At 40.5% G+C, this 26,464-nt stretch overlaps 1 protein-coding gene and 1 long non-coding RNA gene across 3 annotated transcripts in view; one reads left to right on the top strand and one right to left on the bottom strand.

Moving 5' to 3' along the window:
- The window catches only part of ZEB1 (zinc finger E-box binding homeobox 1), a 120,070-nt gene extending 99,881 nt beyond the window's left edge, over positions 1 to 20,189 (bottom strand). Inside the window, exon 1 of one of the 2 annotated variants that reach the window (XM_063452601.1) lies at positions 20,115 to 20,189. In XM_063452601.1, coding sequence (XP_063308671.1) covers positions 20,115 to 20,172 — 58 coding nt within the window. In that variant the 5' untranslated portion in view covers positions 20,173 to 20,189. Of the gene's footprint in view, positions 1 to 17,149; positions 17,436 to 20,114 lie in introns of those variants that run through there. The other variant, XM_063452602.1, reaches the window with a different exon arrangement.
- Positions 20,190 to 21,425: 1,236 nt separating this feature from the next.
- LOC134608147 (uncharacterized) lies at positions 21,426 to 23,076 on the top strand. The gene is made up of 3 exons (XR_010090715.1): positions 21,426 to 21,872; positions 22,291 to 22,373; positions 22,753 to 23,076. It is a non-coding gene; the product is annotated as an uncharacterized LOC134608147 (long non-coding RNA).
- Positions 23,077 to 26,464: the final 3,388 nt, after the last annotated feature.

The following is a 26,464-nucleotide window of genomic DNA, read 5'->3' as shown; positions in this document are numbered from 1 at the left end:
AAGAGGTGACCACATTGGGGGGGAGGGGGAAGGGGTTTTGTGGAAACAAATGCATCAATTTCAATGTCTGCAGAAGCTGGGAATGCCAGGTTCACAAAGAAATGGGGAGGACCCAGCTGACACTTAGACAAGCAAAAGTGGGATTCAAGGATTGAGGGGCTTCAATAACTCCACCTCTGGGGGATTTGAATCCCACCAGGACAAAACCAAAACCAAAACAAAAAAAAAGAAAGAAAACAAAAAACAACTTAACTCTGATGACATTAATTCTACTCAAAAGAGATCAGTAATAAACAATATATTTTAAAAACACACAAAACAACACTCAGAGGATCCACATATATGTCGTTCATGTACTTATACATGACTTGGATTTAATTGTATTCATTGATATATGTTTGTGTATAGTGGCCAAATTTATATAAAGCTATAAGGTTAAGATGGACAGAAAAGGGTTAATTTACATTTCCTACTAAACAGAATAGAACGGATAACTATTTTTTTGTCAAAACGGTTCTACCTTAACCCAAACACCCTCTTTCCTACTACAAAAAATTCTATAGAGTCGCAACATGAATAAAATGTGAGCTTCTTAGTGGTGCAGTCACATGTGGCAGCTGTGGGGGGAAGGACAGCGATGGGAATAGTATGTGACCCTAGTCTGCAACTCCTGTAGTGAGAAAACTCAAAGAAGCCTTACAGTGAAGATTTATTCAGCTTGCAGGGTTCCAGTAAACAAAACATACAACGTTATACATGCGATCTCATCCCTTAAAGTGCCGCAATCACTACATTTATTTTATTTATTTTTTACTGACTCCATGAGACAATTTAAAATAATATCCCAAAACACTATTCTGTTTAATCTAACCAAGCAATAGTTTGTTCAGCTGCAATTACCACCTGAAGAAGGAGGTGGCCATCTTGGAATTGCATTAAACCTATCAAATTTAAGTAACAGTTACAGAAGACGGGGGAAAAAAAATGGAATGTGTGATGCCAGGAACCAATCATACTATGAATAGCTCTCAACATTGCACTGTGCAGGGAAGAAGAGGGTTCTGTGAGTGCTCTGATCCTGCGACGTGTTCACTGTGCCAATAGATTTATTCAGGTTTATAAATTATGAAAAGAAATAAATAAACTGCTGAATACACTTAAAAATGTGTCAGTTCCCTAAAAGTGACAGTTACTTGTTTCGTAACCCTAGCAAGCTAGAGTTAGAAGTGCAGCCAAAAAAGGAAAAAATAAAATAGAATCATAACTCAGTAGCACTTGGTCACCAATGTCATCATCCCATGATGCTCCAGGCACTTTCATAGTGCCATGCCTATACCTGTACAGAACTACGCAGAATTGATTTGGACAGTAGGTGAAGAGGGTTCCTGTCGCAACAAGCTTACAATCTAAAACCGGTTGAGAATTTTAGAACAGGGAAAAATAAATAAAAAGAAATCCCAACAATAAAAATACAGAACCCCCACAGCCAACTTTGATAGATAGATATATAGATAAATATATTTACATATATACATACACACACTGCAGTCTTAGTCACTACACAACATTTGGGTCTGTGTCAATCACTATGACCTTACCTGAGACTATACAAAGAACATTTATGATCAAAACAGTTATTAGGTCATTTGTGGTGACTGAAGTAAAGGGAAATTATAGGCTAAAAATCCAAAATTGTATTCCTAGCTCTCAGTGCCATAACCTCCCCTCCCCCCACAGTGCAGAAAGGGTTAAAGACCCCTTTGTCATTTACCCGAATCCAGCACCTAAAACAGGCTCTGCCTTCGCTCCTTCTCCCCCGATGTCAGGGACCTAATGCGCGGCGACCGCTAGGAGGTTTAAGCAAACGCTAGATGTCCTCATGGTAGACAGCCACTAGAGGTGCAAGGTAATTATTGCAGTTTTTCAATAACTGCGATAATTACCATTGTGGGTTAAACTGACAGGAACAGTGCACCCAGACCACTTCAATGAGATAATATTAATGGAACACTAATAGTCTTATAACATTTATTTTGCTATCACGTCCATAAACATCAAATGTGACATCTGCCATTTACAGAGCTATAGTCTATGTATGTGCAGTTTTGGTGACAGATTCACTAACTTTGTAAATAGGAACGGTCCGATTTCAGTTTCTGACCGTTTATCGTATATTCTGATGGTTTTGTTTAAGGCATCTGAAGACTGAACTAGGGCAAAGTGTGCCATTATTAATGACTCATTAACATTAATGATTTCTTTTTACTTTCTATGCAAATCTATTTTCCCTCTTATTTCTGAAAATTGTGTCAACCCAGAGAGAGGCGTTCTCATTGACTTGAATAGGAACTCACATTGGGAATCTGACAAGAGATTGATTTATTTCTCTGAGATTACCATTTGCATAAATACCCTTTATGTACCTGTCAGAAGGCAGTTTGATGTCAAAGAAGTTCTAAATTAAAAAAAAAAATAGCATTTAAAAAAGCGTATAATACACAGGTTTGACTCGTGTTAGATTATAAAAAAAATACAACTTGTGACAAAGTAATAGCTATCGATTTATCTGCAAACTTCAAAATATATTTGTCAAAAAATTTAGAACTTTGAAAAAAGCTTCATACTAACCAGTTCAGATTTGCCAAGGTGGGGGCTAAATTCCTACAGTTCAGCTCTCAGACTATTGGTTACAGTGACTTGAGTCTGTATGTACAGCATTTCACTTTGGACTGCTGTACATATGAAGTTTAACCCCTTAGTTGCCAGATGCAAACCCCTACGAAAGCGTCATGGTCGTGTCATAACTAATTCCTGGAAAAGTTCTGGGCTGGCCAATGTCAATTCTAATGTCAGCGGACGCTATCACTCAATGAATGGCGACTGGATTGGCTTCCGCAGCTCTGCAGAAGCCATAAGTGTGTCACCACGGCAGCAGGGAGCCTCAGAGCCTGGTGGGGTACCAGCTAAGAGTGCAAACCGTTGCTAAATGGTTTGTCCCATTACCGGGGAAATGGGCCCGGGCTCTCCAGGCATCATAACCACTACATGGGGCTGCAGTGGATTATGAGGCTAGGTGTTGTTATCCTGGCGCATTCACGGCTATTGCATATATTGTATAATGCTTTCCTATAGGGTTTCATCTGACGCTGGATGTCCTCATGAAACCCCGTAGGACACACTTACGCTACGCTAAAGGCACTAAGACCCTACTTTCATACCAGGCTGTGGATGTGTCAATTATTCAGGCAAAACAACCCCCTTTTCAGGTGGGTCGGCCCTCTTTGTGAAGCATCAGAGATGTAATTTGCCTAACTGGCCCGCCATCCCCTTCCACATCCGCCCACCTACATCAACAGAGACAAGGAAGTTGGCAGGTTCATTGACATGGTTAAATTTTAGAAATTTAGGTCAGTGCTTGATCCTGGAACTAAATGTGACGGGCATAGCATAGCACTTAGAGCCGACTGTTGTGACCTATGGAAGACATACAGCTGCTCCACATGCCCTCTGGACTCTCCCTCCTGTGTCACAGCAAAGGAAAGATAAAATCAAAAAACTATTTATGTCGAATCTGCTTTGGGTCATTTTCAAAGCATTGGCCTGGAGCGGCAACAATAACCTTAATCTGAGCCTAGCAACATGACCACAATGCATTGTGGGATTGAAATGTGTGCATAGGTGAGCAAATGAGAACACAAACACACACGCAAGAATGCATATGACATTGCCCCGGCATCACTGAAGAGCCGTGCTGGAAGAACACAAAGATTACACTAGCCCCATACTGGACCACAGGGAAATGATCCACTCCAGCTCTCCCAAAGTTAGGGAGACTGGGTGGACAAACTAAATAAAATAAATGAATATGATCCTGTTAACACTATAACCAAATACCACTTGATATTCTTGATTGGCCTCAAACTTTTACAGAAAAGTAACCCTGCAGGTCTAAAACAAATTTCTAAGCACTCACTGACAGACATACATTCACTGACAGAAGTGTAGGTAGGAACCAAATTCAATCCCTTATCAGCCCCCCGGTGCTCCGGAGCAGGACCAGCAATCCCACAACAGCAAAGCAAATAGAAGAAATATCTCCAGGCACTCAGGATGTTTGAGCCGCAGGCAGGTTTATTGAAACAGAAAGGACAGCAACTTTCAACCTAACAGGAGGTCTTTGTTAAGCTTGACAAAGACCTCCTATTAGGTCGAAACGTTGCTGTCCTTTCTGTTTCAATAAACCTGCCTGCGGCTTTAACATCCTGAGTACCTGGAGATATTTCTTCTATTTGCTATACATTCACTGACAGACACACACACACACTCACAGACACCCTTACTGACTCACACACATTCAGTGACAGACACGCATTCACTGACAGACCCACACACTCACAGACACCCTTACTGACACACACACATTCACTGACAGAAATGCATTCACTGACAGACACACATACTCACAGACACCCTTACTGACACACACACATTCAGTGACAGACACGCATTCACTGACAGACACACACACACTCACAGACACCCTTACTGACACACACACATTCACTGACAGAAATGCATTCACTGACAGACACACATACTCACAGACACCCTTACTGACACACACACATTCAGTAACAGACATGCATTCACTGACAGACACACACACAAACTCACAGATACTCTTACTGACACACACACACATTCAGTGATAGACACGCATTCACTGACAGACACACATACTCACAGACACCCTTACTGACACACACACATTCAGTAACAGACATGCATTCACTGACAGACACACACACAAACTCACAGATACTCTTACTGACACACACACACATTCAGTGACAGACACGCATCCACTGACAGATACACATACTCACAGACACCCTTACTGACACACACACATTCAGTAACAGACATGCATTCACTGAACGGCACACACACACACACACTCACAGACACCCTTACTGACACACACACATTCAGTGACAGACACGCATTCACTGACAGACACACATACTCTCAGACACCCTTACACACACACACTAAGACACACATTCATTGACAGACACACACCATATCTCTCACACACAATCAAAAATTATTATTATTATTTTTATTTATTTTATTTAGTTTGTCCACCCAGCCTCCCTAACTTTGGGAGAGCTGGAGTGGATCATTTCCCTGTGGTCCAGTATGGAGCTAGTGTAATCTTTGTGTTCTTCCAGCACGGCTCTTCAGTGATGCCGGGCCAATGTCATGACACGGTTTCTTTAAGGCGTGCGAGAGAGCAGTGCTGGAAGAGCATGAAGATTACAGCACTCTCGCCGCATCCATTCTCCCCCAGCCGGCCACGTCCTGGGGAGATGCTATGGTAGTCAGTCAGCCAGATCCTGAAGTATCCCCTGCCTGTGTACCACGGGTTGAGAAACTAGGGCATATATGTGTTATACAAATATATGATTTAAAAAACATACAAAACAAAAAAACATTGAAATGACGATCGGTATAGACATTATTTATATGCTCAAATAAAGTTATTCATTTTGAAAAGACCTTTGAGTGCACCCCATCATTTTGAATTATATATTAATGTAAGTCAGCATCTAGGCAAGTTTATTAGACTTTATACCACAGGGGTAAGTGTCAAGGTTTTATACATACACACACACACTGTATCAAAGTTTATAAATACAGTTAATAAAAAAAAATAATAAAAAACGAAACATTCTCTTAACACTAATGCATAGCCGGGCTGGGATTTCCCAGGTTGTCGCTGAAGATCAACCTAAGATGACTAACCTGGGGTTTTCCCTATACTAATCAAAAAAATCAGAAAATGAGCAACACAAAATACACTTTTAAAAGGGCAGTCAAACCATCATAACCACTTATTGTACATTGTAGTCATTATGGCTAGTGAGCTGCATAGTCCCCCAATTATGTGTCAAATCATAATAACCACTTTTAGTCCGCTGTAGTCATTATGGCTAGTAAGCTGCATCGTCCCCCAATTCTGGGTCAAATCATCATAACCACTTATAGCCCGCTGTAGTCGTTATGGCTAGTGAGCTGCATTGTCCCCCAATTCTGGGTCAAACAATCATAACCACTTATAGCCCGCTGTAGTCGTTATGGCTAGTAAGCTGCATAGTCCCCCAATTCTGGGTCAAACCATCATAACCACGTATAGTCCGCTGTAGTCGTTATGGCTAGTAAGCTGCATCGTCCCCCAATTCTGGGTCAAATCATCATAACCACTTATAGCCCGCTGTAGTCGTTATGGCTAGTGAGCTGCATTGTCCCCCAATTCTGGGTCAAACAATCATAACCACTTATAGCCCGCTGTAGTCGTTATGGCTAGTAAGCTGCATAGTCCCCCAATTCTGTGTCAAACCATCATAACCACTTATAGCCCGCTGTAGTCGTTATGGCTAGTAAGCTGCATAGTCCCCCAATTATGTGTCAAATCATCATAACCACTTTTAGTCCGCTGTAGTCGTTATGGCTAGTAAGCTGCATCGGCCCCCAATTCTGGGTCAAACCATCATAACCACTTATAGTCCGCTGTAGTCGTTATGGCTAGTGAGCTGCATTGTCCCCCAATTCTGGGTCAAACAATCATAACCACTTATAGTCCGCTGTAGTCGTTATGGCTAGTGAGCTGCATTGTCCCCCAATTATGTGTCAAATCATCATAACCACTTATAGTCCGCTGTAGTCGTTATGGCTAGTAAGCTGCATTGTCCCCCAATTCTGGGTCAAACCTTCATAACCACTTTTAGCCCGCTGTAGTCGTTATGGCTAGTGAGCTGCATTGTCCCCCAATTCTGGGTCAAACAATAATAACCACTTATAGCCCGCTGTAGTCGTTATGGCTAGTGAGCTGCATTGTCCCCCAATTCTGGGTCAAACAATCATAACCACTTATAGCCCGCTGTAGTTGTTATGGCTAGTAAGCTGCATCGTCCCCCAATTCTGGGTCAAACAATCATAACCACTTATAGTCCGCTGTAGTCATTATGGCTAGTGAGCTGTATAGTCCCTCAATTCTGTGTCAAACCATCATAACCACTTTTAGCCCGCTGTAGTCGTTATGGCTAGTAAGCTGCATAGTCCCCCAATTCTGGGTCAAACAATCATAACCACTTATAGCCCGCTGTAGTTGTTATGGCTAGTGAGCTGTATAGTCCCCCAATTCTGTGTCAAGCCATCATAACCACTTATAGTCCGCTGTAGTTGTTATGGCTAGTAAGCTGTATCGTCCCCCAATTCTGGGTCAAACAATCATAACCACTTATAGCCCGCTGTAGTCATTATGGCTAGTGAGCTCTATAGTCCCCTAATTCTGTGTCAAGCCATCATAACCACTTATAGCCCGCTGTAGTTGTTATGGCTAGTAAGCTGTATCGTCCCCCAATTCTGTGTCAAGCCAGTTAAAAAAAACTCTGAGCTCCCATACACTTGGTACTCCACCTGCTGCATTGCTAAAGTGCACTGTTTCCGCAATATCTATTTCTTCTATATTTGGCTGACAATGTCACAACTTTCCATAGAACTGCTAAGCTTATCTCATAAGTGGTGCTTTATGAGCGCAGTAAGGGTTGCAGCAAGAGGTAATTCAATTGTCAATTCAGTAGAAAGCCAATAGCTAGTAAAATACTGAAACACTGCAGGCTGGGAGGGGAGGGCAGAAAGGGGGTAAGCTTGTGGAGCAAAACTAAAATGATTTTAAAAACAGCAAAACTAAATATGATTAAAATCAATAAACATTAACCCAGCATAACTATATAACCTACCTAAGCAACGCATTGTACGCAACATGTTTGGATGCCCATAATGCTGCTGTACAGGAACACTCTGAACACCATGACACTACAAGCGCACTGTAGTGGTTACTGCGCCAAGAGTGCCCTGGTGTGCCCTCCTATTTTAAGAATAACAACAGTTTTAGAACTAGCTTCTTACCTGGGGACCACGGGGCCCTGCTCCCTACCTCCAGTAAGCTCTCGATTTGAGCTAGGCACGGCAGTGCAGGGCTTATCTCATTGGCTGATGCATCAGGAGAGCTAACCGAAGTTCATGATTTAGAGCCATTGGAAGTAGTGTAGGTGGGTAGTAGCGCCTCCCAGGTAAGAAAGCAAAGCATAATAAAAATGGTTCGACAGGGCACTCTTGGTACTATAACTTATACAGCACAGTCATAATAATTTAAAAGTAATATATACATGATACAACTCAAACATAATACATGTATATCTGTAATTTATCATTCATCTAGAAATACCTTCTTTGAAAAAAAAAAGGAAAATCAAAACAACATTCGAATTTACAGCAATTAAAAAAGAGGTAACATTTTATGAATCCCCCTTTTTTTCCCTTCTCTCGTGGGACTGTTTTCTGTAAAGGTGGCACAGTCACCTGCGTCCCCCTCCAAAATGAAGATTTCATAAGATAAAATCTTTGTCTAATGCTCACATTGGTGGTGTTGGAATTTCACTGAAACTACGACCCAGCCAAAATACAGTAAGAAAAAAGAATGGCATGCTGTGTCTTAGAATTCTTTCTACACTTGGCAAGCTTCACAAAAAGGTGGAGATACCTTTTGTCAATCCACCAGCCGTCACTAATAAGGGCAGAGAGGAAAAAGGCTCTGTTTATGGAAGATCCTGTGGTCTTGCGGGTTCCTTCATCAACCTCAGTGTTGTACTAACTCAGACTGGGTTCCTGCCCGCTAAAGTACCAAGAGCTGAAGAGGACCACTATACCACTCGGGTCACTATAATTTCCTTCCCCTGAATCCTGTGGCAAAGTCCCCATTGGTGTTCTCTGCAAATTATGCAAAGACCCCAGACGGTAACCGAGCCACTTTAATTAAACTAACTACCATTATCAATCCAAACCCACCCCTTCCAGTGATACACACGTATGCCTTTCCTTAGGCAAGTATCCTATATCCACCTAATGGAATTAGATTTCTACCTATCCATATTGTGCTACTGCCACAGGTAAAACACAAGATTGTAAAAAAATAAAAATAATAAGGAAAAAATTTTACTGTGATTTGAATCGCACCAGGCTAAATTTGCTTAAAGGGACACTATAGTCACCAGAACAACAACTTATTGTATTTGTTCTGGTAATCATTCCCTTCAGGCTTTTTGTAGTAAACTGTCTTTTCAGAGAAAATGCAGTGTTTACATTACAGCCTAGGGACACATCCACTGCCCACTCCTCAGATGGCTACTAGAGGTGCTTCCTGGGGCAGTGCTGCACAGTGTAACTGACATTCAGTGTCTCCACCCACATAGAGATGCTTCTCTTTATGAGGAAATGCAGATTGGCTGGTTCTGCCCCTGATCTGCCTCCTTGACAGTCTCAGCCAATCCTACGGGAAAGCATTGTGATTGGCTCAGAGTATAACTTCTGATGATGTCAGCAAAACAGGTAGATCAGGGGCAGAGCTGCAGACTTGAACAAAAGTTAGATTTTGTTATATTTAGGGAAGCAAGGGGCTCCTTTGTAAATACAAGCCGGCTCAATAATAACTATTGCCAAGATGGCCTACATATAACAGCAGCTTAAATAGTAATCCATAGATGCAAGAAAGTAGAGGCACCATTACTAATACATTCTGTTCATAAACAACTCTGAAGTGAAAATGTATCTAGTAATATTTATTCACAAGCCATTTATTTTTTAATTCTCATTAATATTTTACATTTATTTATATGCTCTCTCTAGCTGTCCGAGCATGGCATTTAAATTAAATTAACTCATTAGGTGCCGCATGAGTGTGTAGTATATCTATACTTCTTAGATACTTGATCACGAAAGATTGCATTTGGGGCAGCAAAGTCACCGACCTCCGCTGCATTTTTTACACATTAGAGTTAGAGAATGGGAAACTGTCAATTTCAGTGAGTGTATCAGTTCCACTTTAAAACAACATGCAAAAGACTATTACTATTTCTATCTAGCCAAACTGCAGTAAGTTGAGCTATGAATCTCTTAGTGTGAAGGCGGCCATCTTTGAATTGCATCACAATTTTAAAACTCTCAATTAAGTGACTGATAAGAAAATATGGCTTCAGAAAGCATACCAGGCCCGATAATCAGCATTTGCTAAGTAGCCCAGAGGTTACTGTAAAATTTGTCTGAGAATGTTGTGTGTCCAAGGAGACAAGCTTTGTTAGCTAGAAATCTTTGATAAATAAAAACAAACAACAACCTGGATTAAAAAATTGTCAACACAAGGTACAGGTAGTTTATCATGATATACAGGCAGGAGGAACCATTTAAACCCAGCCTCTCATATTTTTCCAATATCTAAACATCTAATAATAAAATACGTAGTAATTATTAGATGATAATAAATATAAAAATGAAATAACACAACACAACAAGGTAAAACAATATCCATCTATGCAGATCACTCAAATCCCCCACATTAAGGAAGGTGCCTTAGCGAGACACCACCTCAAAAGGCGTTTTTCCCTTTGATGAAATGTGAATCTACTGAACAATAGCCTGGAGATTTGATTTAGCCATGTATTGAGACCTGAGTAATCTGGCTGAGGTCTGAGCACGGCAGATGGTCCTCTAGACCTGGATGAGATCAGAATTCACAATACGGTGTAATGAGTTTAACTGGCGAGAGGCCTGACAACCTACACAAACATCCTGAATCTACGAGCCTTGTTCGACACTTAGGTGCCACCACTAAAAAGCATTAGGGAAAGTCTAGAATGCACACTTTAACCACCTCACTGCCACACTGCACGCAGCCAATTCAAGTTGATGCTTAAAGATTTCCGCTAAGCCATTTAAGCACTAGAGCTTGCTTAAATGTCTTAGAATGTTATGTAAACACACACAGCATTGATACAAATAGGAAGCATTATCTCCACGTCAGTTATGTCTTCGGCGTAGCTATCGGCATTTAAAATTAAGATTTTACTTTAAATACCTGCCAATATGCACTTTAGCAAATAAAAACTGTTAGACTTTCCCCTGGGCAGTTAAACATGAATAATTGCAGATAGTACTACATCTACAAAAGTAAACATCTACCCATCACTAACACTGTTATGATCTGAAAAATAACTAAATATATGTTCGCGAACTACCTACTGTCCCCATACATGGAATACATCTCATACTAACTTCTTGTGTCATTCTCCCCAATCCTCTTAAAATGCAAGCAGGGCACGCAGTACTTGCAACATGTTTTGTTGCAGACACTTTTTGTTAGTCCATCTTGTGTACAGCGCCGCAGAATATGTTGGCGCTGTGTACATTATAATACTAACTACCAGTTGAAGGCAAGATTTGAGCGAGACTAATACAAGTGTGTGAATGACAAACCTGCCCACTAGCTCTTGTTGGGACTAAGGCTAGCAGAGCGTTATGGAAATTGTAAGCCACATGTGCACACAATTGTACATTAAAAAAAATAATGGATGTTTAGTTTATAATAAACAGTCGTAAATATCCACCAAATGAGGAATTGTTATGAATTCACAAAGAAAGATAACATTTTAGTCCACAATTTCTGATCTGGAAACAAAACTGAATTCAAATTGAAATTCACTGGTTTAACATTAAAATTGGATTCTGGAGCAAAATGTTTATCGTCTGACGATGGCAACTATACTTTTGTCTTGATGGTTTATGTAGGCAAAAAGAGAAGGTGGTTAAATAGTTTGTCAATGTAATTCCAGAAATGCTTGTCCCACTCAGTAGAGAATAGGCTGACAACTTTATATGTCAGCAACACTTTTGTCTACATGAAATTTCAGTTTCCAGGTAAATATTAATGTTATGTGTCATCAGCTATGTCCCTTTCCCCAAACATGTCAAACAAAAACTTTGTAGAGACAGTTAACTTTACTTCTGAGTGGGGAAATAGCGGGGATAGTGGCATGGGAAAAATGTCTTTCCTACTGTTACGTAAACGTTAGTTTGTCTGCTGTGAAATATGAGTGTAAGTAACAGTAAGCTGCTCACAAAAATTCACTGCATAGGTATTTTTATGCTCCATCATTTGAACACATTTAATGGGCTCTCCAACAATATAGACAATTTAACAGACTTTTTTTTTTTTTTTTTTTTTTTTTTTTAAATAATCTCCTAAAACAAGTTCCTGGGAAATATCAAGATTAAAAAATGGAAATTACACTACCATAGATGGAAAACATTAATACATTGAAGTATGCTTCCAATGTTTTGTATAATTTGGCCTGAAATATTTTAGGGAATAAATCCTCAAGAATGCGGTTTTGTTCTGCCACGTACACATGTCACAGGGCTACAGGGAGTCACGCATTGCACGCTGGCTGATGTCAATAGGAGTCTTAGTCCAGAACAGGTTAGGGTCGCCCAGACTTTTCATAGCTCCATGAAAGCTAGTCGAGTTGATTGTCCTGTTGTGTGGGATAACCAGTCACACATGGCCGTGGAACGTAGTAAAGGTGTACAATACGTCCAAAGCCTCGAATAAAGCTTCCACACCACTCCCCCCCTAGGACTGCCTCCATCACCAATCTATTTATATAATGCCCTCTACACACCCCTCCTGTTCTTTTCTATTCCTGGAAGTCAAGCAGAGCTGGCAGGTTTTAATTAATGCCGTGTGGCTAGCTCACAGGTGGGAGAGAAAGACCCACTAAAAAAATTAAATAAAAATCTAAATCAGTTGTAATTTCGGCTGAAAAAATAATATGACTACTAATGAAAATGACTCTCACTATATCACTCAGTAGTGAAAAGAATAACCGTGGCCCAAGTGTTCATTCACAGCAAGCATAATGACATTCAAACTTGTAAATACTGTACCACAACAACTACATTCAAATTGTTACTGTTTCGGAAGAAGTTAATTTAATATGTCTGTCTATTCACTGGTTAGGGTATTGGTTACAGGCGGATACTCCGTAAAACTTTCAAATGTCTCAAATTCAAATTTTAAAATAAATTTTAGGACAAAAATGGCTGAATGATAAACACAAGTCAGTTAAATGTTATTTTCATTTCCAGCTATTTTGATCTAAAAATCCGAAATTCACTTTGGATTGCGGACAATCCACACTTCACTGAGCTCCACTTAAGTGACAATTCTCTGGAAATGACAGTGATTCAAAGCGATTTTTAAATTTGAGACGAAAGCCAAACTAAGCAAAGATGACTGAGAATTTTCCTAGTTCGGCTATTTTGGTCTTTATTTTGAAATTGACTTTGAATTCCCAGCAATTACCACTTTAGTAAATAACTCTGCAAATGTTTTGAAAGAGTATTTACAGACCAGGCTCATTGTTACCTTTAGGTCAATAAACCACTGGAAAATAATATACCTTAAGTTAAAAAAAAAAAAAAAGGTGGGAAGTTAACAAGATGCTAAAGCACATTTTTTTTGCCATTGAAGATGGAGCGGTAAAATTTCCGCATAAAAGTGTCAGTATGGCATTTACCCAAGATGTATGAGGACGGAGAACTGTTATACAGTAAAGTGATTTAAAAATGGTGGAAATATATCCTTGAAATGTGGATCCCTTTTAAGTTCTGGTAAAGTCGGGAAACTGGTACCAGTCAAAATATTCCCATTTTAACATGTTACATAATCCCCATTGTGACTTGTTACTTTCTTTGCGCAACTTTTGACACACAAGACCGATTTCACCAAGAGAATGGTGCGGAATTGCAGATCCATAAAGTTATCTAAAAAAAAAAGGGTTCTTCGGAGACAATTCCAATATATCAGTGGAAACTTATGGAATTAGTGCCCGCCCTGGTCACTACTACCCATGTCTGATAGTAACTATTTTTTTAAAGCAGACATAAAGTTTTTATACATAACCCTTAATAATTATCTTAGAATCATACTCGAATACGATAAGACAAAAGTATGACGTGGTTTCTGTTTTGCTCAGATAGAAAAAGTGATCTGTTACGTGTCATTCGGTTTAGTTACACCCTTTATGAAACAAATATATTCAACATTCAATATTATTACACAAAGTCATGAATTTTTTTTTTTTTTAAAAGAGTCTATGCCTAGTTTAGACGCATAAATCGTTTCAAACCAGTAAATAAACTTAGCTGGCCGTAAGATCTACTAGTTGAGCCTGGAATGTTAACTTGGGCTGAATTCCTCAATTCCCCAAATGAAGGTTTAAAATACAGTAAGAGAGAAAACATGATACATGGCTGAAAGAATAAAGAAGGGGGGAGGAACTTGTGACCAAGAATGCAATATTTCAGGCATCACCAGCACCTGACGTGCTGTCAGTTGTTAACACCTTTGAGTTAACGGACTTTAGCTCATTTTGTTGCGAGCCTTAAAGTTTGGGAGGTGCAGATATCAGAAGTTACTTCTGTAGTATGTGAGTGGGTGGGTGTGTAGTAAATAGATAAAGCAGGCATTGCAAAAAAATTAATTACAAAAAATAATAATATATTGTGTTTGTCTGTGTTTTGTTACAGTATATACATTCATAGTATACAGAAAAGGAGACCCTTGAAACAAGGGGATCCTGAGAAGCAACTTTGGACACGGAAAAGGCACTTGAATGCCCGGTAACAGGAAAGAGAGAGAGAGTAATAGGAGAATGAACAGGTGAGAGATAATGAATCATAACCTGTACCCCCAACTTGCTTGATATATCATACTAGTACAAAATAATAGTAAAACTAGATGAATAGCCCCGCACGAGGGCTATAGAGGAGTAACAAACAAGAGAACCCCCAAAAATAACTCTCCAATAGCTGCCTAGTATAATATGTGGATACAACCACCTTAACTAGGGCAAACACACTAAATGCCTGCTACCGTTGGCAAACCGAAAAGTCACCTAATAAAAACTATAAAGTGCTACCTAAAAGTGTAAGACAAACATAAGAAAAATAAAGTAAAGGAAACGCTCGACGCGCGTTTCAGCGTGTATGCACGCCGTCGTCAGGAGCTCCTGACGACGGCGTGCATACACGCTGAAACGCGCGTCGAGCGTTTCCTTTACTTTATTTTTCTTATGTTTGTCTTACACTTTTAGGTAGCACTTTATAGTTTTTATTAGGTGACTTTTCGGTTTGCCAACGGTAGCAGGCATTTAGTGTGTTTGCCCTAGTTAAGGTGGTTGTATCCACATATTATACTAGGCAGCTATTGGAGAGTTATTTTTGGGGGTTCTCTTGTTTGTTACTCCTCTATAGCCCTCGTGCGGGGCTATTCATCTAGTTTTACTATTATTTTGTACTAGTATGATATATCAAGCAAGTTGGGGGTACAGGCTATGATTCATTATCTCTCACCTGTTCATTCTCCTATTACTCTCTCTCTCTTTCCTGTTACCGGGCATTCAAGTGCCTTTTCCGTGTCCAAAGTTGCTTCTCAGGATCCCCTTGTTTCAAGGGTCTCCTTTTCTGTGTATTTTCTCTGGGTTACCCCCTACTTTGCAGCTTTGAGGTAGGCAATGAATGGGGTCTTTTTCAATGGTTTGCATATAGCTATGTGAATTATTGGATCTACCCTATTCATCATTCGTTTCTTCGTACATTCATAGTATATACACACAAACACACTTTTCAAAGTCTAATCATACTCATCCAATTCACAGTTAACTATCTAGGACTCTCTAAAAAAAAGTTTTACCTGACCACTATTTTGCATATAATAAAAAAAGAAGCCTTTCGATAAGAAATACAAAAAAAAAAAAAAATATCGAAATGTTTTTTTTAATTTTTTGAGAATGATGTAAACGGATACAACTCGTCAGGTATGTGTCCAGGGCTATGCAATCAGGCGATTAGTGTAATGGAACATACAAAAATAAATAAATAATAATAAAAAATATATTTAATTAAATTTTAAAAAGTGAATTACAGCATTTGAAAGATAAATAGATATGAAATGATTTTCCGTAGCTTTTATCCCTAGTGCTCTCATTGGCCGTTATATAGACAGCTGTATCACCTCACCCCTGGAATGACATTTTAAGAGAAACAGCAAGTCATTCTAACTGTAAACTCCTCCCTAACCGACTGTATCACTACAGACCTTTAAGAGCAGTTTCACTGTGGTCCTGACTTAACAGGGCAGAGCCTGTAGATAAGTCATCTGCATATCACCAAACACAAATACACCTCAAAAGGCTTAAAAGCTTATCAGAATTGTATTGCCATTCAGGCAGAGATAGGAAGGACATCCTTACTGTACAGAAAAATAACAGGGGGCACAGAAACCTTGAAATAGGTGAACCACAAAATTATCATGGAGCAGTTTTGGTCCTGTAGCCAAATGCTTTCAATTAGTTTACAGGCTGTCAGCTCCCATTACTTGTACGCCCAGTGCCCTCCCCCTCCATTGCATTCAGCTACCTTGCTGCAACGTGTTAGATACATAGAACAATGCTTATATACTTATTTTTTTACTGTGTAACAATGGAGTCTTTTTTAAAAAAAAAAATAATAATAGTAATAATTCTACATTAAAATAAAATCTCCTGATATACAATAATTCACCTAAAAAAAAAGATGAGGTCTACTGCGGTTCAATATTGTGAAAAGAAGCGATTCCACATTTAAAAAAATAAATTAATTAAAAATCACAAAAATTTCACAGTGTGTTTTTATTAAATTGTTTGCCATCAAACATAAAATAAATAAATGTAAAAAGCCAAAACAGATTAAGCTCCGCGATGCTTTTTGCAATGAATGGTATATCAGCTCCAAAAATCACAATATTAATAATATAAATAATAGTAATCAGAAATGGTCCAGGGACAAAATAAAAGGCTTGTTTCCACATCAATTTTACATGGTGTGGGATGAAAGAAAAAAAAAAAGGAGAAAGATGACGCATCCACTACACAGGGAGGATGGAAAAATACCTGGGAATCTGATTTTCCTTATGCACCTTTTGTTTGAAGGGTGGGTAGACTATGCAATCGGTAATCATCACATTCACATCTTTGTTACAAAGAAAAAGAATCCAAAAGCATTAAACAGAAGGTAAAAAAAAAAAAAAAAAAAGACAAAAAAAAGCGCTTGACAGAGGTAAATCAATGCTTCCCTGGAGAACTGAAGCCAGCCGACAGGAGGGGGCTTAACAGACATGCAGGGAAGAACCAAACACCATATTTTTTTCTACCTGCACACGTTGCCATTTGATGCAGCATTCTCCTGTAGATGTCAATAGGCTTGGAGAGATCCAGGCTGTTCAGTACAGCTCCCCAGACTTGAGGATAATCATTCTTTCTTGCAAACCTTCTAATATCCTTAAATATTGAATAAAATCCATGTTTCTTCCCTGCTCAGGTAAACATGTTTACAGAGCTTGCAGACTGCACAGGCACTGGGTGGTTTAGGACCACATGTCAGACACATGAATGATGTCACAGAAAGAAATGCCCCCTTTTTCCTCCCATCACCAGAAAAAGGGATTTTGCAGTAGGGAATATTAAAAATCATGAAATATTTATTTTTTGCCTAAACTTACCTGGAGAAAGCAGAAAAGTCCATTAGAATCTCTTAAATAGTGATATAAAATAGCAGTGACAAAATCCTTAAATATTGCAATAAAGAAATATTATTAAAAAAACAAAAAACAATTCAAAAGCCATATTAGGTAGAGTTTTGTGCATGAAAGGGTTAATACAGAGTGCCTTGCTTCTTAAGAATCCCAACAGTATAGAAAGAATATATGATTTATCACCATGTTAAAAAAAAAAAAAAGCCCATCAGTACAAAAAAAGCCCATCCCATCAGTGCTCAAGGCAGGAAATCCCAATACAAAAAAAAAATATTTAGAAAAAAAAATTTACCAAGGAAGAGTAAAAAGAAAGGTTACAAAATCTCAGCTGCACGTAACAGGAGGGGGTATTACAAAAACAAGGATCCTTCCCTCCCTCTTCCCTGGTCTGTGTTTTCCTGGACTTAAAACATTTATTTAATAACCCTCTGGTTTAAGTGTTATGGGATTGGGGGGTGGGGTGAGATAGGGGGGCATCATTCTGGAACATGTTACAGAGAATAGATCTCTCTCTCTCTAAAGGTTATGGAACTACTCCTGCATCTTCAAATAACTCATGTAAAAGGGGAGGGAGGGTGTGGGGGGCAGATGAAGAATAAAATGTAGCCAGGGGTAGTGAGTGTGAAATGTAAATGTTATCCTTATATAGACTGCAGCAGTTGCTGGACAGAGAAAAAAAAGGGGCCCCCCTTTCTGCAAACAGACACCACCCCCTTTTGTAGACAGGCAGGTACCTCTTGCAGGCAAGAAGGAGGAGGATAAAAAAAAATTAAAAAACAACTTTACTTAATGTAGGCCATTCCCCAGCCTTTACCGCACCCAAATTCAGCATCCACCCCCACCAAATGGGAAAACACCCATTCTAAAATACCCCACAAAGCTGCCTATACACCTATTGCAAGAGAACAGATTAGCATAGAGCTGAAATCTAAAACACTGATTAAAGATTAAAAATATAGGAATGGAAAGTGGCATTGAAACAGAGCACAAGGGTGTGACGGCAAGTAGGAAAATTACCTTCAAAGTTAATGGAAATGAGATAATGTGAGCCTCAAAAACCCATTATGGGTACAGTGGTTAACCCCTTCTCTGCTGGAGACAAGTCACAGCTCTGCAGTGCCCATGCAAGAGCAATGCATGAAGCTGTCTCCTTGTGCAAGCACAAAAGTGTTAAACCAATGAATGGAGGGGTAGGCGTCACCTTGAAGCAATAGCGAAAGAGAGGTGGGGGCCAGTTGCCCCATTTGGGCCACCATTTAAGGTCACATGCCTATCACAGTGGCAAGTAGATGGAAACCTGCTAGAAAGAAAGCTGTCACTTTTTTTTGGAAGTAACCAAGTCCCCAGAACCTGGCAAATCAAAGATCCAGTGACTGCTGCTGCAGAACATCTTGGGATACCCAGCTGCCCATCAATTCTAAGTGTCCTATAGTCAAGCCCTAATCGCAGCTCTCTTTGGGTGCTGTGCTGGACAGTGGCAATGCAGCAGCTAGAATGGGCTTTCAGGATGGATCAGTGTTTTATAGGGTTAACTATTAAAAAAAAAAAAAAAAAAAACTAGTAAACATTCACCCCCCCCCCCCCCCCCCCCAATAAAAACCATGGGAATGGAAAAGGTTGGCTTACTTGGGCTTGATTACCTAGTCATCTAAATGCACAAATCAGCAAGAAAAAAATATATAGGTAGACAAAACCACACACACACACACAAACACAATCAATACTGCAGCAACAGTGTCTTCTCCAGTAGAGACACAAACCCTGCCCCTTTATTGCCTGATCATCACCCAGGTAACAACTCCTCAAGAACCAGAGACTAGGAAAAAAAGGAGGAAAAAAGGGAAACAAACTTCTAAAAATCTTGGAAAATAACAAGCAGACCATAAAAAAAAATAAAAGAAGTAAATAAAATGTAGAACGGGCTGTTTATCATCAGGGAGTTGGGCAACTACCCAACCTCTATCTGTTCTTGGGTTCCCAACTCCCATCACTTCAGGCAGCCAAGTTCTGCTAGGTGTGATGACGATGAAAAAATTCTACAACAACTACAATAAAATGACAAGTCATGGGCTTGGCTTGATGAGAGTTGGGACAACCCTCCACACACATCTTTTAGAAGCTTGCTACCTGGCTGTCTGAGGGTGTTGGGGGTTGCACCCCAATATTTGAGGGGTGGTAGTTGCCCGTTTTACCCCTGGTTAACACAGAAACCCCTGAAAAGAAAAGAGAAAAACACACACCCCACCTCTTCTTCCTCATAACGTGGCTGCACCCCCACTACCTGCCCCAGCCTGGAGGGGTGAGAAGTTTGTAGTTGGGGGGCTGGGTGGCTGAGGGGGTCCGGGGAGAAGCCCCCGGGGTGAGTGGGAGCAGGGGGGAGGTAATGAAGGTGCCTCCATCCATTAGCATGTGATTAGATGCGTGTAACGGTGCAGGAACCGCTAGGCGGAGGAGAGCAGGTAATGTAACGGTACAGGCGACCTCCCTCCCTCCCCAGCCCGTCTGTCCGCAGCAATAACCCCCCAACCCGGGCCAGCGGCCCCAGCACCCCCCCACCTCTTCCCAACCCGGCCGGGGGGCTCACCGTTATTCCGCCTCGGGTTCGCCTGCTTTCTGCGCTTACACCTGGGGCCATCCGCCATGATCCTCTCGCTCTTGTGTCTAAATGCTGGAGTCACCTCCCTCCCCGCCCCTCCTCTGCCCCCCCCTAACACCACCACTACCACCTCCTCCCTCCCTCCCTGCTCTCTCAATCACCCCCCCTCTTCTTCTTCCCTCTCCCTGGCTCTGTCCGCACCTGGTTTACGACACTTTATTATTTTTTTTTGTTTACGACATCACCTCGGCCCCTCTGCTGCACCCCAATTGGGATTTTGGGGGTGACCCCTGTATTGGCCTATTACACTACTAGGGCATGAGGAGGGGGGGCACAGGTGGGCACGTGACGCAGGGCAGGGGGGTGGGTATGTAGAGGTGTACTCACATTCTATATGCTCAGTATAGCACAATCTAAACACCGTTACTTTGTATCAGTACTGTCATGTGGTGGGTGTTTTTTATATGTTGTTTAATTTTTAATCAAAATTGCCCATTGTACCTTCTTTATTTTAATTACTTCAACAGTATTGTTGGCACTTATAGAGCCATTAAAATTGTACTGGCAGAGAGGAGATGAGCTTCTACAGTAAAACATTTTTGGTTGGGTATATATATATATATATATATATATATATGTATGTCTGTATGTATACAAGACCCCATAGTGTCACCTGGTGCTGGGAGAGTCCTTGTCACATTTTGAAGGGTGTGTCAGCGTCTAATAGTGTCTTGTAGTGCAAGGTGATGCTGACTGATAAGGTGACGCTGTCAGAAGTCTTGCCTTGAATGTTACATGCCGCTTGGCACTGACATACATCTGCCACAGGGTAAAATAAAAGGTGGAGCTCTCCAACTGGCACTGCTAAGTAAAGTTTATGCAGTGCGAGGGTTGGCAGATGGGACTCCTGCAGTTGGCACAGTGAGGGGTCCTGCAACAGGCGGTGCAGTTTAGCAGGCGTACAATGAGAGCCCTTGCAGCTGGCACTAATCAGTAAGGGGGCTTAATACTCTCTGCAAAGGAAGCTCTTTTTTTTTATTTAAAATGTGTTTACCGGGAAGAATACATTGAGATTTCCCTCGTTTTCAAGTATGTCCTTAAATACGGGTTAGTTCTGCTTGGACCATGACACATCTTTTATACACTTGGCAAGCTGTCTGTCAGCGATACATGCCATGAGGTGTTTTTTTTTTCTCTGTTGGGCTGAGTTGGAAAGGCGGGGACTCAAAGGGGGCTGACCAGGGGGGAGTTCTTCTCCCCCCCCCCCCCCCCTCCACCTCCTCTCTTTCCGCAGGCAGGCAGCTGAGTGACACAATGTGACAGAAGCTGGCTGCTGCCAAACACATCGTGTCTATTCAGCATCCTCTGCCAGGACTTCAGCCCACCTGCCAGACACGTAACCAGGTGGGGAGGGGCCTTGGTGACTGCAGCCTCCCCTGACACTTCATCATCGATTTTCCACAGCGAGAGAGAGAGAGAGAGAGAGAGAGAGAGAGAGAGAGAGAGAGAGAGAGAGAGAGAGGGGAAGTGAAATGTGATGCAGCAGAAACTACAACAAATGGAAAATACAACAAATAAAGCGGAAACAAATGGATGAGTAAAGATGAAACCCTTATTGGACTTTTTTTATGATATAGTTTTGAGTTCTTATTATTATTATTTTTAGTAACCTCCTTGTCCAACCTTCTCTAATTAGAATGTTCTGTTTTTTTGTTTTACAGGCGTTGTCAAGGCCCTGATCTACAAGTATGTGTGCTTTCATCCTGCTCCAGTAATGACCAACCTTTGGCAGTTAATGTGTGGTAGACTATATTCTCTATGATGCCCAAACAACTGTTTGGGGATCTTGGGAATTGTAGTTCGTGACACTGAAATGCCAAAAGTTATCCATAACGGCATTACTGCTCTAGATATTTTATGTTTATGACTCCATTAACCCTCTGAGTTTAAAAGTTTTAAGGCTTTAAATGGCAGCGGGGTGTTTATATCACTCAGGCACTTGAGGAATTGCATATTTAAGCCTCTAATTTTAGTACAGTGTTGATTTCAGACATAGTTACATAACATGATGCTAAAATTAAAAATAAAAAAAAAGCATTAATTTTATGTGTGCATGTTATGGAGAAAATTGTTTTTGTATTTTTTTATTTTTGTTGTATTATAGACAATACGTTTTTAAGAATTGCACAAGTACCATCAAAGAGATTATGAAGACTTTAGAGTCAGTTAGCCCATCTTATTTCTCTGGTATGAAACCGTTTAAACTTGTTTAAATTAGTTGTTTTTAGTACGGTATATTGCTTTATACGGACATCTCAAACATTCTTGAGTTTCTTTGCTATTTTATATTATTTCCACTGGAGGGTTGTTCAAAGTATCTACAACCTTTTTTGTGACATTGTACTGTCTCACCAAGCTAATTCCAAATCATATACTCTTTCATTCTTTTTATTTTTCATGAAAATGCTTCTTTTTGTCTTTGTTTTTAAATCTCTTAATTGTGTTTGTTTAATATTCTCATTTTCTTTTAAAGAAGAAAGGAAAGTTATCTTCCATAGCTATTCTGATATAAAGAATCAAACAGGCACATGTACTTACCAATGGTTCTTAACCTCTTTTTTGACAGGGATCCACATTATGTGAATCGTAAAAGCATGGCCAACAATTCTTCACTCAGTGACCCATTCTTAGATTACAATAATAAAAAAAAAAAAACGTCTTGAAATATTTGGACATTGACACAATTTTTAAAATTCTGGATCGGTACGCCACCACAATGGATTTAACATTAAAAAAACAAAGATGCAATTGGAGTGCATACTTTCAACTTTAATTCAAGGGGTTGAATAAAAATATTGTATGAAACATTTAGTAATTGCAACCATTTTCATACACAGTCCCCTTATTTCAGGGGCTCAAATGTAATTGGACAAATTAACACAATCATAAATAAAATCCTTTGCAGGCAGTGACTTTTTGAAATCTGGAATGTGTGGACATCACCAAATGGTTTCCTCCTTGTGATTCTTTGCCATATCTTTACTGCAGCTGTCTTCAGTTGTTGTTTGTTTGTGTGTCTTTCTGCCTTAAGTTTTGTCTTCAGCAAGTGAAATACCTGCTCAATCGGGTTGAAATCAGGTGGTTGACTCGGCTATTGAAAAATATACCACATCTTTGCCTTTAATAAGTTGCTTTCGCAGTATGCTTATGGTCACTGTCTATCTGTAAAGTGAAGGTCCGTCCAATCAACTTCGCTGAATTTGGCTGAATCTGAGAAGACAATATATTCCTATACACTTCAGAATTTAACCGGCTGCAGGATGCAGAATTCATCCTGTCTTCTAGCACATCATCCATAAACACCAGTGACCCAGTGCCAATGGAAGCCATACCTGCCATCACATTGCCTCCACCATGTTTTACAGATGATGTGGTATGTTTCGGATCATGAGCCATTCCAAGCCTTCTACATACTTTTGTCTTCCCATCATTCTTATACAGGTTGATCTTAGTTTCATCTGTCAGAGGAATGCTGTTCCAGAACTGGGCTGGCTTTTGTAGATGTTTTTTTCCCCAGCAAAGTCTAATCTGGCCTTTCTATTCTTGAGACTTATGAATGGTTTGCACCTCGTGGTGAACCCTCTTTATTTGCCCTCGCAAAGTCTTTTTCTTATGGAAGAATTGGATAATGGCATGCCTACCTCCTGGAGAGTGTTCTTCATGGCTGGATGTTGTGAAGGGTTTTTTCTTTACCTTTTTCTGTACCAGGGAATGGATACCACGATTATCCACCACTGATGTTTCCTGTGGATATCCAGGCCTTTTTGTGTTGCAGAGATCACCAATGAGTTTTCTCAGAATGTTTTGGCCACTCCTAATCTTCCTGCTATATCTCTGATGGATTTTCAATTTTTTTTTCAGCCTAAGGATGGCCTGTTCACTTGCTTTGAGAGCCCCTTTGACCGCATGTCATTGGTTCATAACAACAGCTTCCAAATGCAATGCCACACCTGGATTCAACTTCATGTATTTTACCTGCTTAATTGATGAAGACATAACGAAGAAAGCCCACACCTGTTCATGAAACAGCTTTTGAGTCAATTGTCCAATTACTTTTGGTCCTTTGAAAAAGAGGGGGCTGCATAATTAAGAGCTGTAATTCCTAAACCCTTCCTCAAGTATGGATGAGAATACCCTCAAATTTAAAGGGTCACTCCAGACCCCTAAACAACTTTAGCTTGCTAAAAAGCTTTATGTTCAAAGAGTGTGTCCTCTTTTTTCATTTTTCAAAAGGTGAAGATTTTAATACAAATTGACACTTTTATGAATTGACCTGGTTATACACCCTTGGCTTTCAAGCACTCAACGGGTAATGTTACTTCCTGGTTTCATTAGCTCAATGCTGCTGACCTTAAAAAGCAGCAATTGCCCAGAGCACCTGACTTACTAAGAAGTCTCATTGACCTGTGTTGGGAAGTCTGTGATTGGACAGACACATAAAGTCTGGGCGGGGTTAGAAGGGGAGGGCTTGCAAAGGCAGCAGACAAGAGAAGTGCAGGTTTTTGCAAGCTGAGTTTATGTATATACCCAATGAAGAAATACAAAATTAAATACATGCAAGTTTTCATTTGGGTTATATCTACTAAACAGTGATTTTTATTTATTTTGTATTTGGGCAGTGGATTGTCATTTTAAAGCTGAGAGACTGCACTTTAAACCCCTATTCATTATTTAAATGTAACTTTATTTTTGTAAACAGTCGAAATAACAAAACTTGTGTCAGTGTCCAAATATTACCAGACCTACTTGTATGTAACAAAATAAATTGAACAAAATACTTTCATTAGGCTTTTTCCAACCAGCTGTTGTCATGGTCAGTTGTCTGTGGCTTGATTAATATGACCTGTTCCAACCAATGAGAATTTACTGCACAACTTCGGAACCCACTTTGAGAACCACTGCCCCTACACTCTGTGCAAGGCTTTTAATGTAATGTTTAGTAATCTAAACGTGTTCAAAAATTACCAGCAACTAACTAATGTTCCTTTCGAACTGCAATGCAGCAATAGTTTGCATATGGCTTTCTTTCTAAATCCTGATAACATAATGTGAAAATGTGCAGGAGGTTTTCAGTTTGCCATTTATTTTTCTGTTTTGTCTTGTCGTGCCTTTGAAAGCTGAATGTTATTCCCTAATTTTTTTTACTTTAGATTTTTAAGGTTTTATTAATTATTTTTAGTTTATTATTTATAAAGCGCCTGCAAATTCCATAGCGCTGTACCAGGGCCGGCGCAACCGTTAGGTGAATTAGGCATTCGCCTAGGGTGCCGGCCTGCTGGGGACACCCACTGGGATATTTCCTGGTGGGCTCCCCCTGTCTTGGGCTGAAAATGGGGGCGCCTAGAGGAACCCTGTCAGGAACAACCACCTCAGGGCGCCCCCGAAGCTGTGCTAGGTAATGCAGAGCAGGTACCTGCTTACCTTGATGGCAGGTGCCTGCTCTGCCACAAATCCCAGTGACCAGAGGAGAGATGGACGGAGAAGGCAAGCGGCGAGGGAGGCTCTTCTTGCAGCTTCATACTCCTCCCTCTCGCGCCCTTTGTGATGCAGGGAGCCGGAAAATGACATCATTCCGGCCCTGGCATGCTAAACAGCGTGCTGGAGGAGTGAGGAGCTGCCCCACACTGGACCCCAGGGAGGTAAGAAGGATGGATGGGCCTCAAAAAATAAAATTGTCTCCTGAGTCTGTGTGTCAATGAGTGTGTGAGTGTTTGACTGTCAACGAGTGTGTGTGTGTGTGTGTGTGTGTCTGAGTGGGTGTCGGCCTGTGTGTGTGTGTGTGTGTGTCTGTCAGTGAGTGAGTGTATGTATGTCAGTAAGTGTATGCCTCTGTGTGTGTGTGTCTGTCTGTCTGTCAGTGAGTGTCTGTGTGAGTGTCTGTCAGTGAGTGAGTGTTTGACTGTCAGTGTGTGTGTGTCTGTCAGTAAGTGTCTACTGTGTGTATGTATGTCAGTGAGTGTCTGTGTGTGTCTGTCAGTGAGTGTCTGTGTGTGTGTCTGTCAGTGAATGAATGTATGTCAGTGAGTGTCTGTGTGTGTCTGTCAGTGAGTGTCTGTGTGTGTGTGTGTCTGTCAGTGAGTGAATGTATGTCAGTGAGCGTGTGTGTGTGTCTGTCAGTAAGCCTGTGAATGTTTGACTGTCAGTGTATGTGTGTCTGTCAGTGAGTGAGTTTCTGTGTGTGTGTGTGTGTGTGTCAGTCAGTGAGTGTGTGTGTCTGCCAGTGTGTGTCTGTCAGTGAGTGAGTCACATGACGGGGCGGCAAAAAGGATCTTTACCTA

This window comes from Pelobates fuscus, chromosome 4 (assembly GCF_036172605.1).
Source record: "Pelobates fuscus isolate aPelFus1 chromosome 4, aPelFus1.pri, whole genome shotgun sequence".
Taxonomy (NCBI): domain Eukaryota; kingdom Metazoa; phylum Chordata; class Amphibia; order Anura; family Pelobatidae; genus Pelobates; species Pelobates fuscus.
The sequence above is the reverse complement of the archived record's forward strand: the minus strand, read 5'-3'. Positions and strand labels throughout refer to the sequence as shown.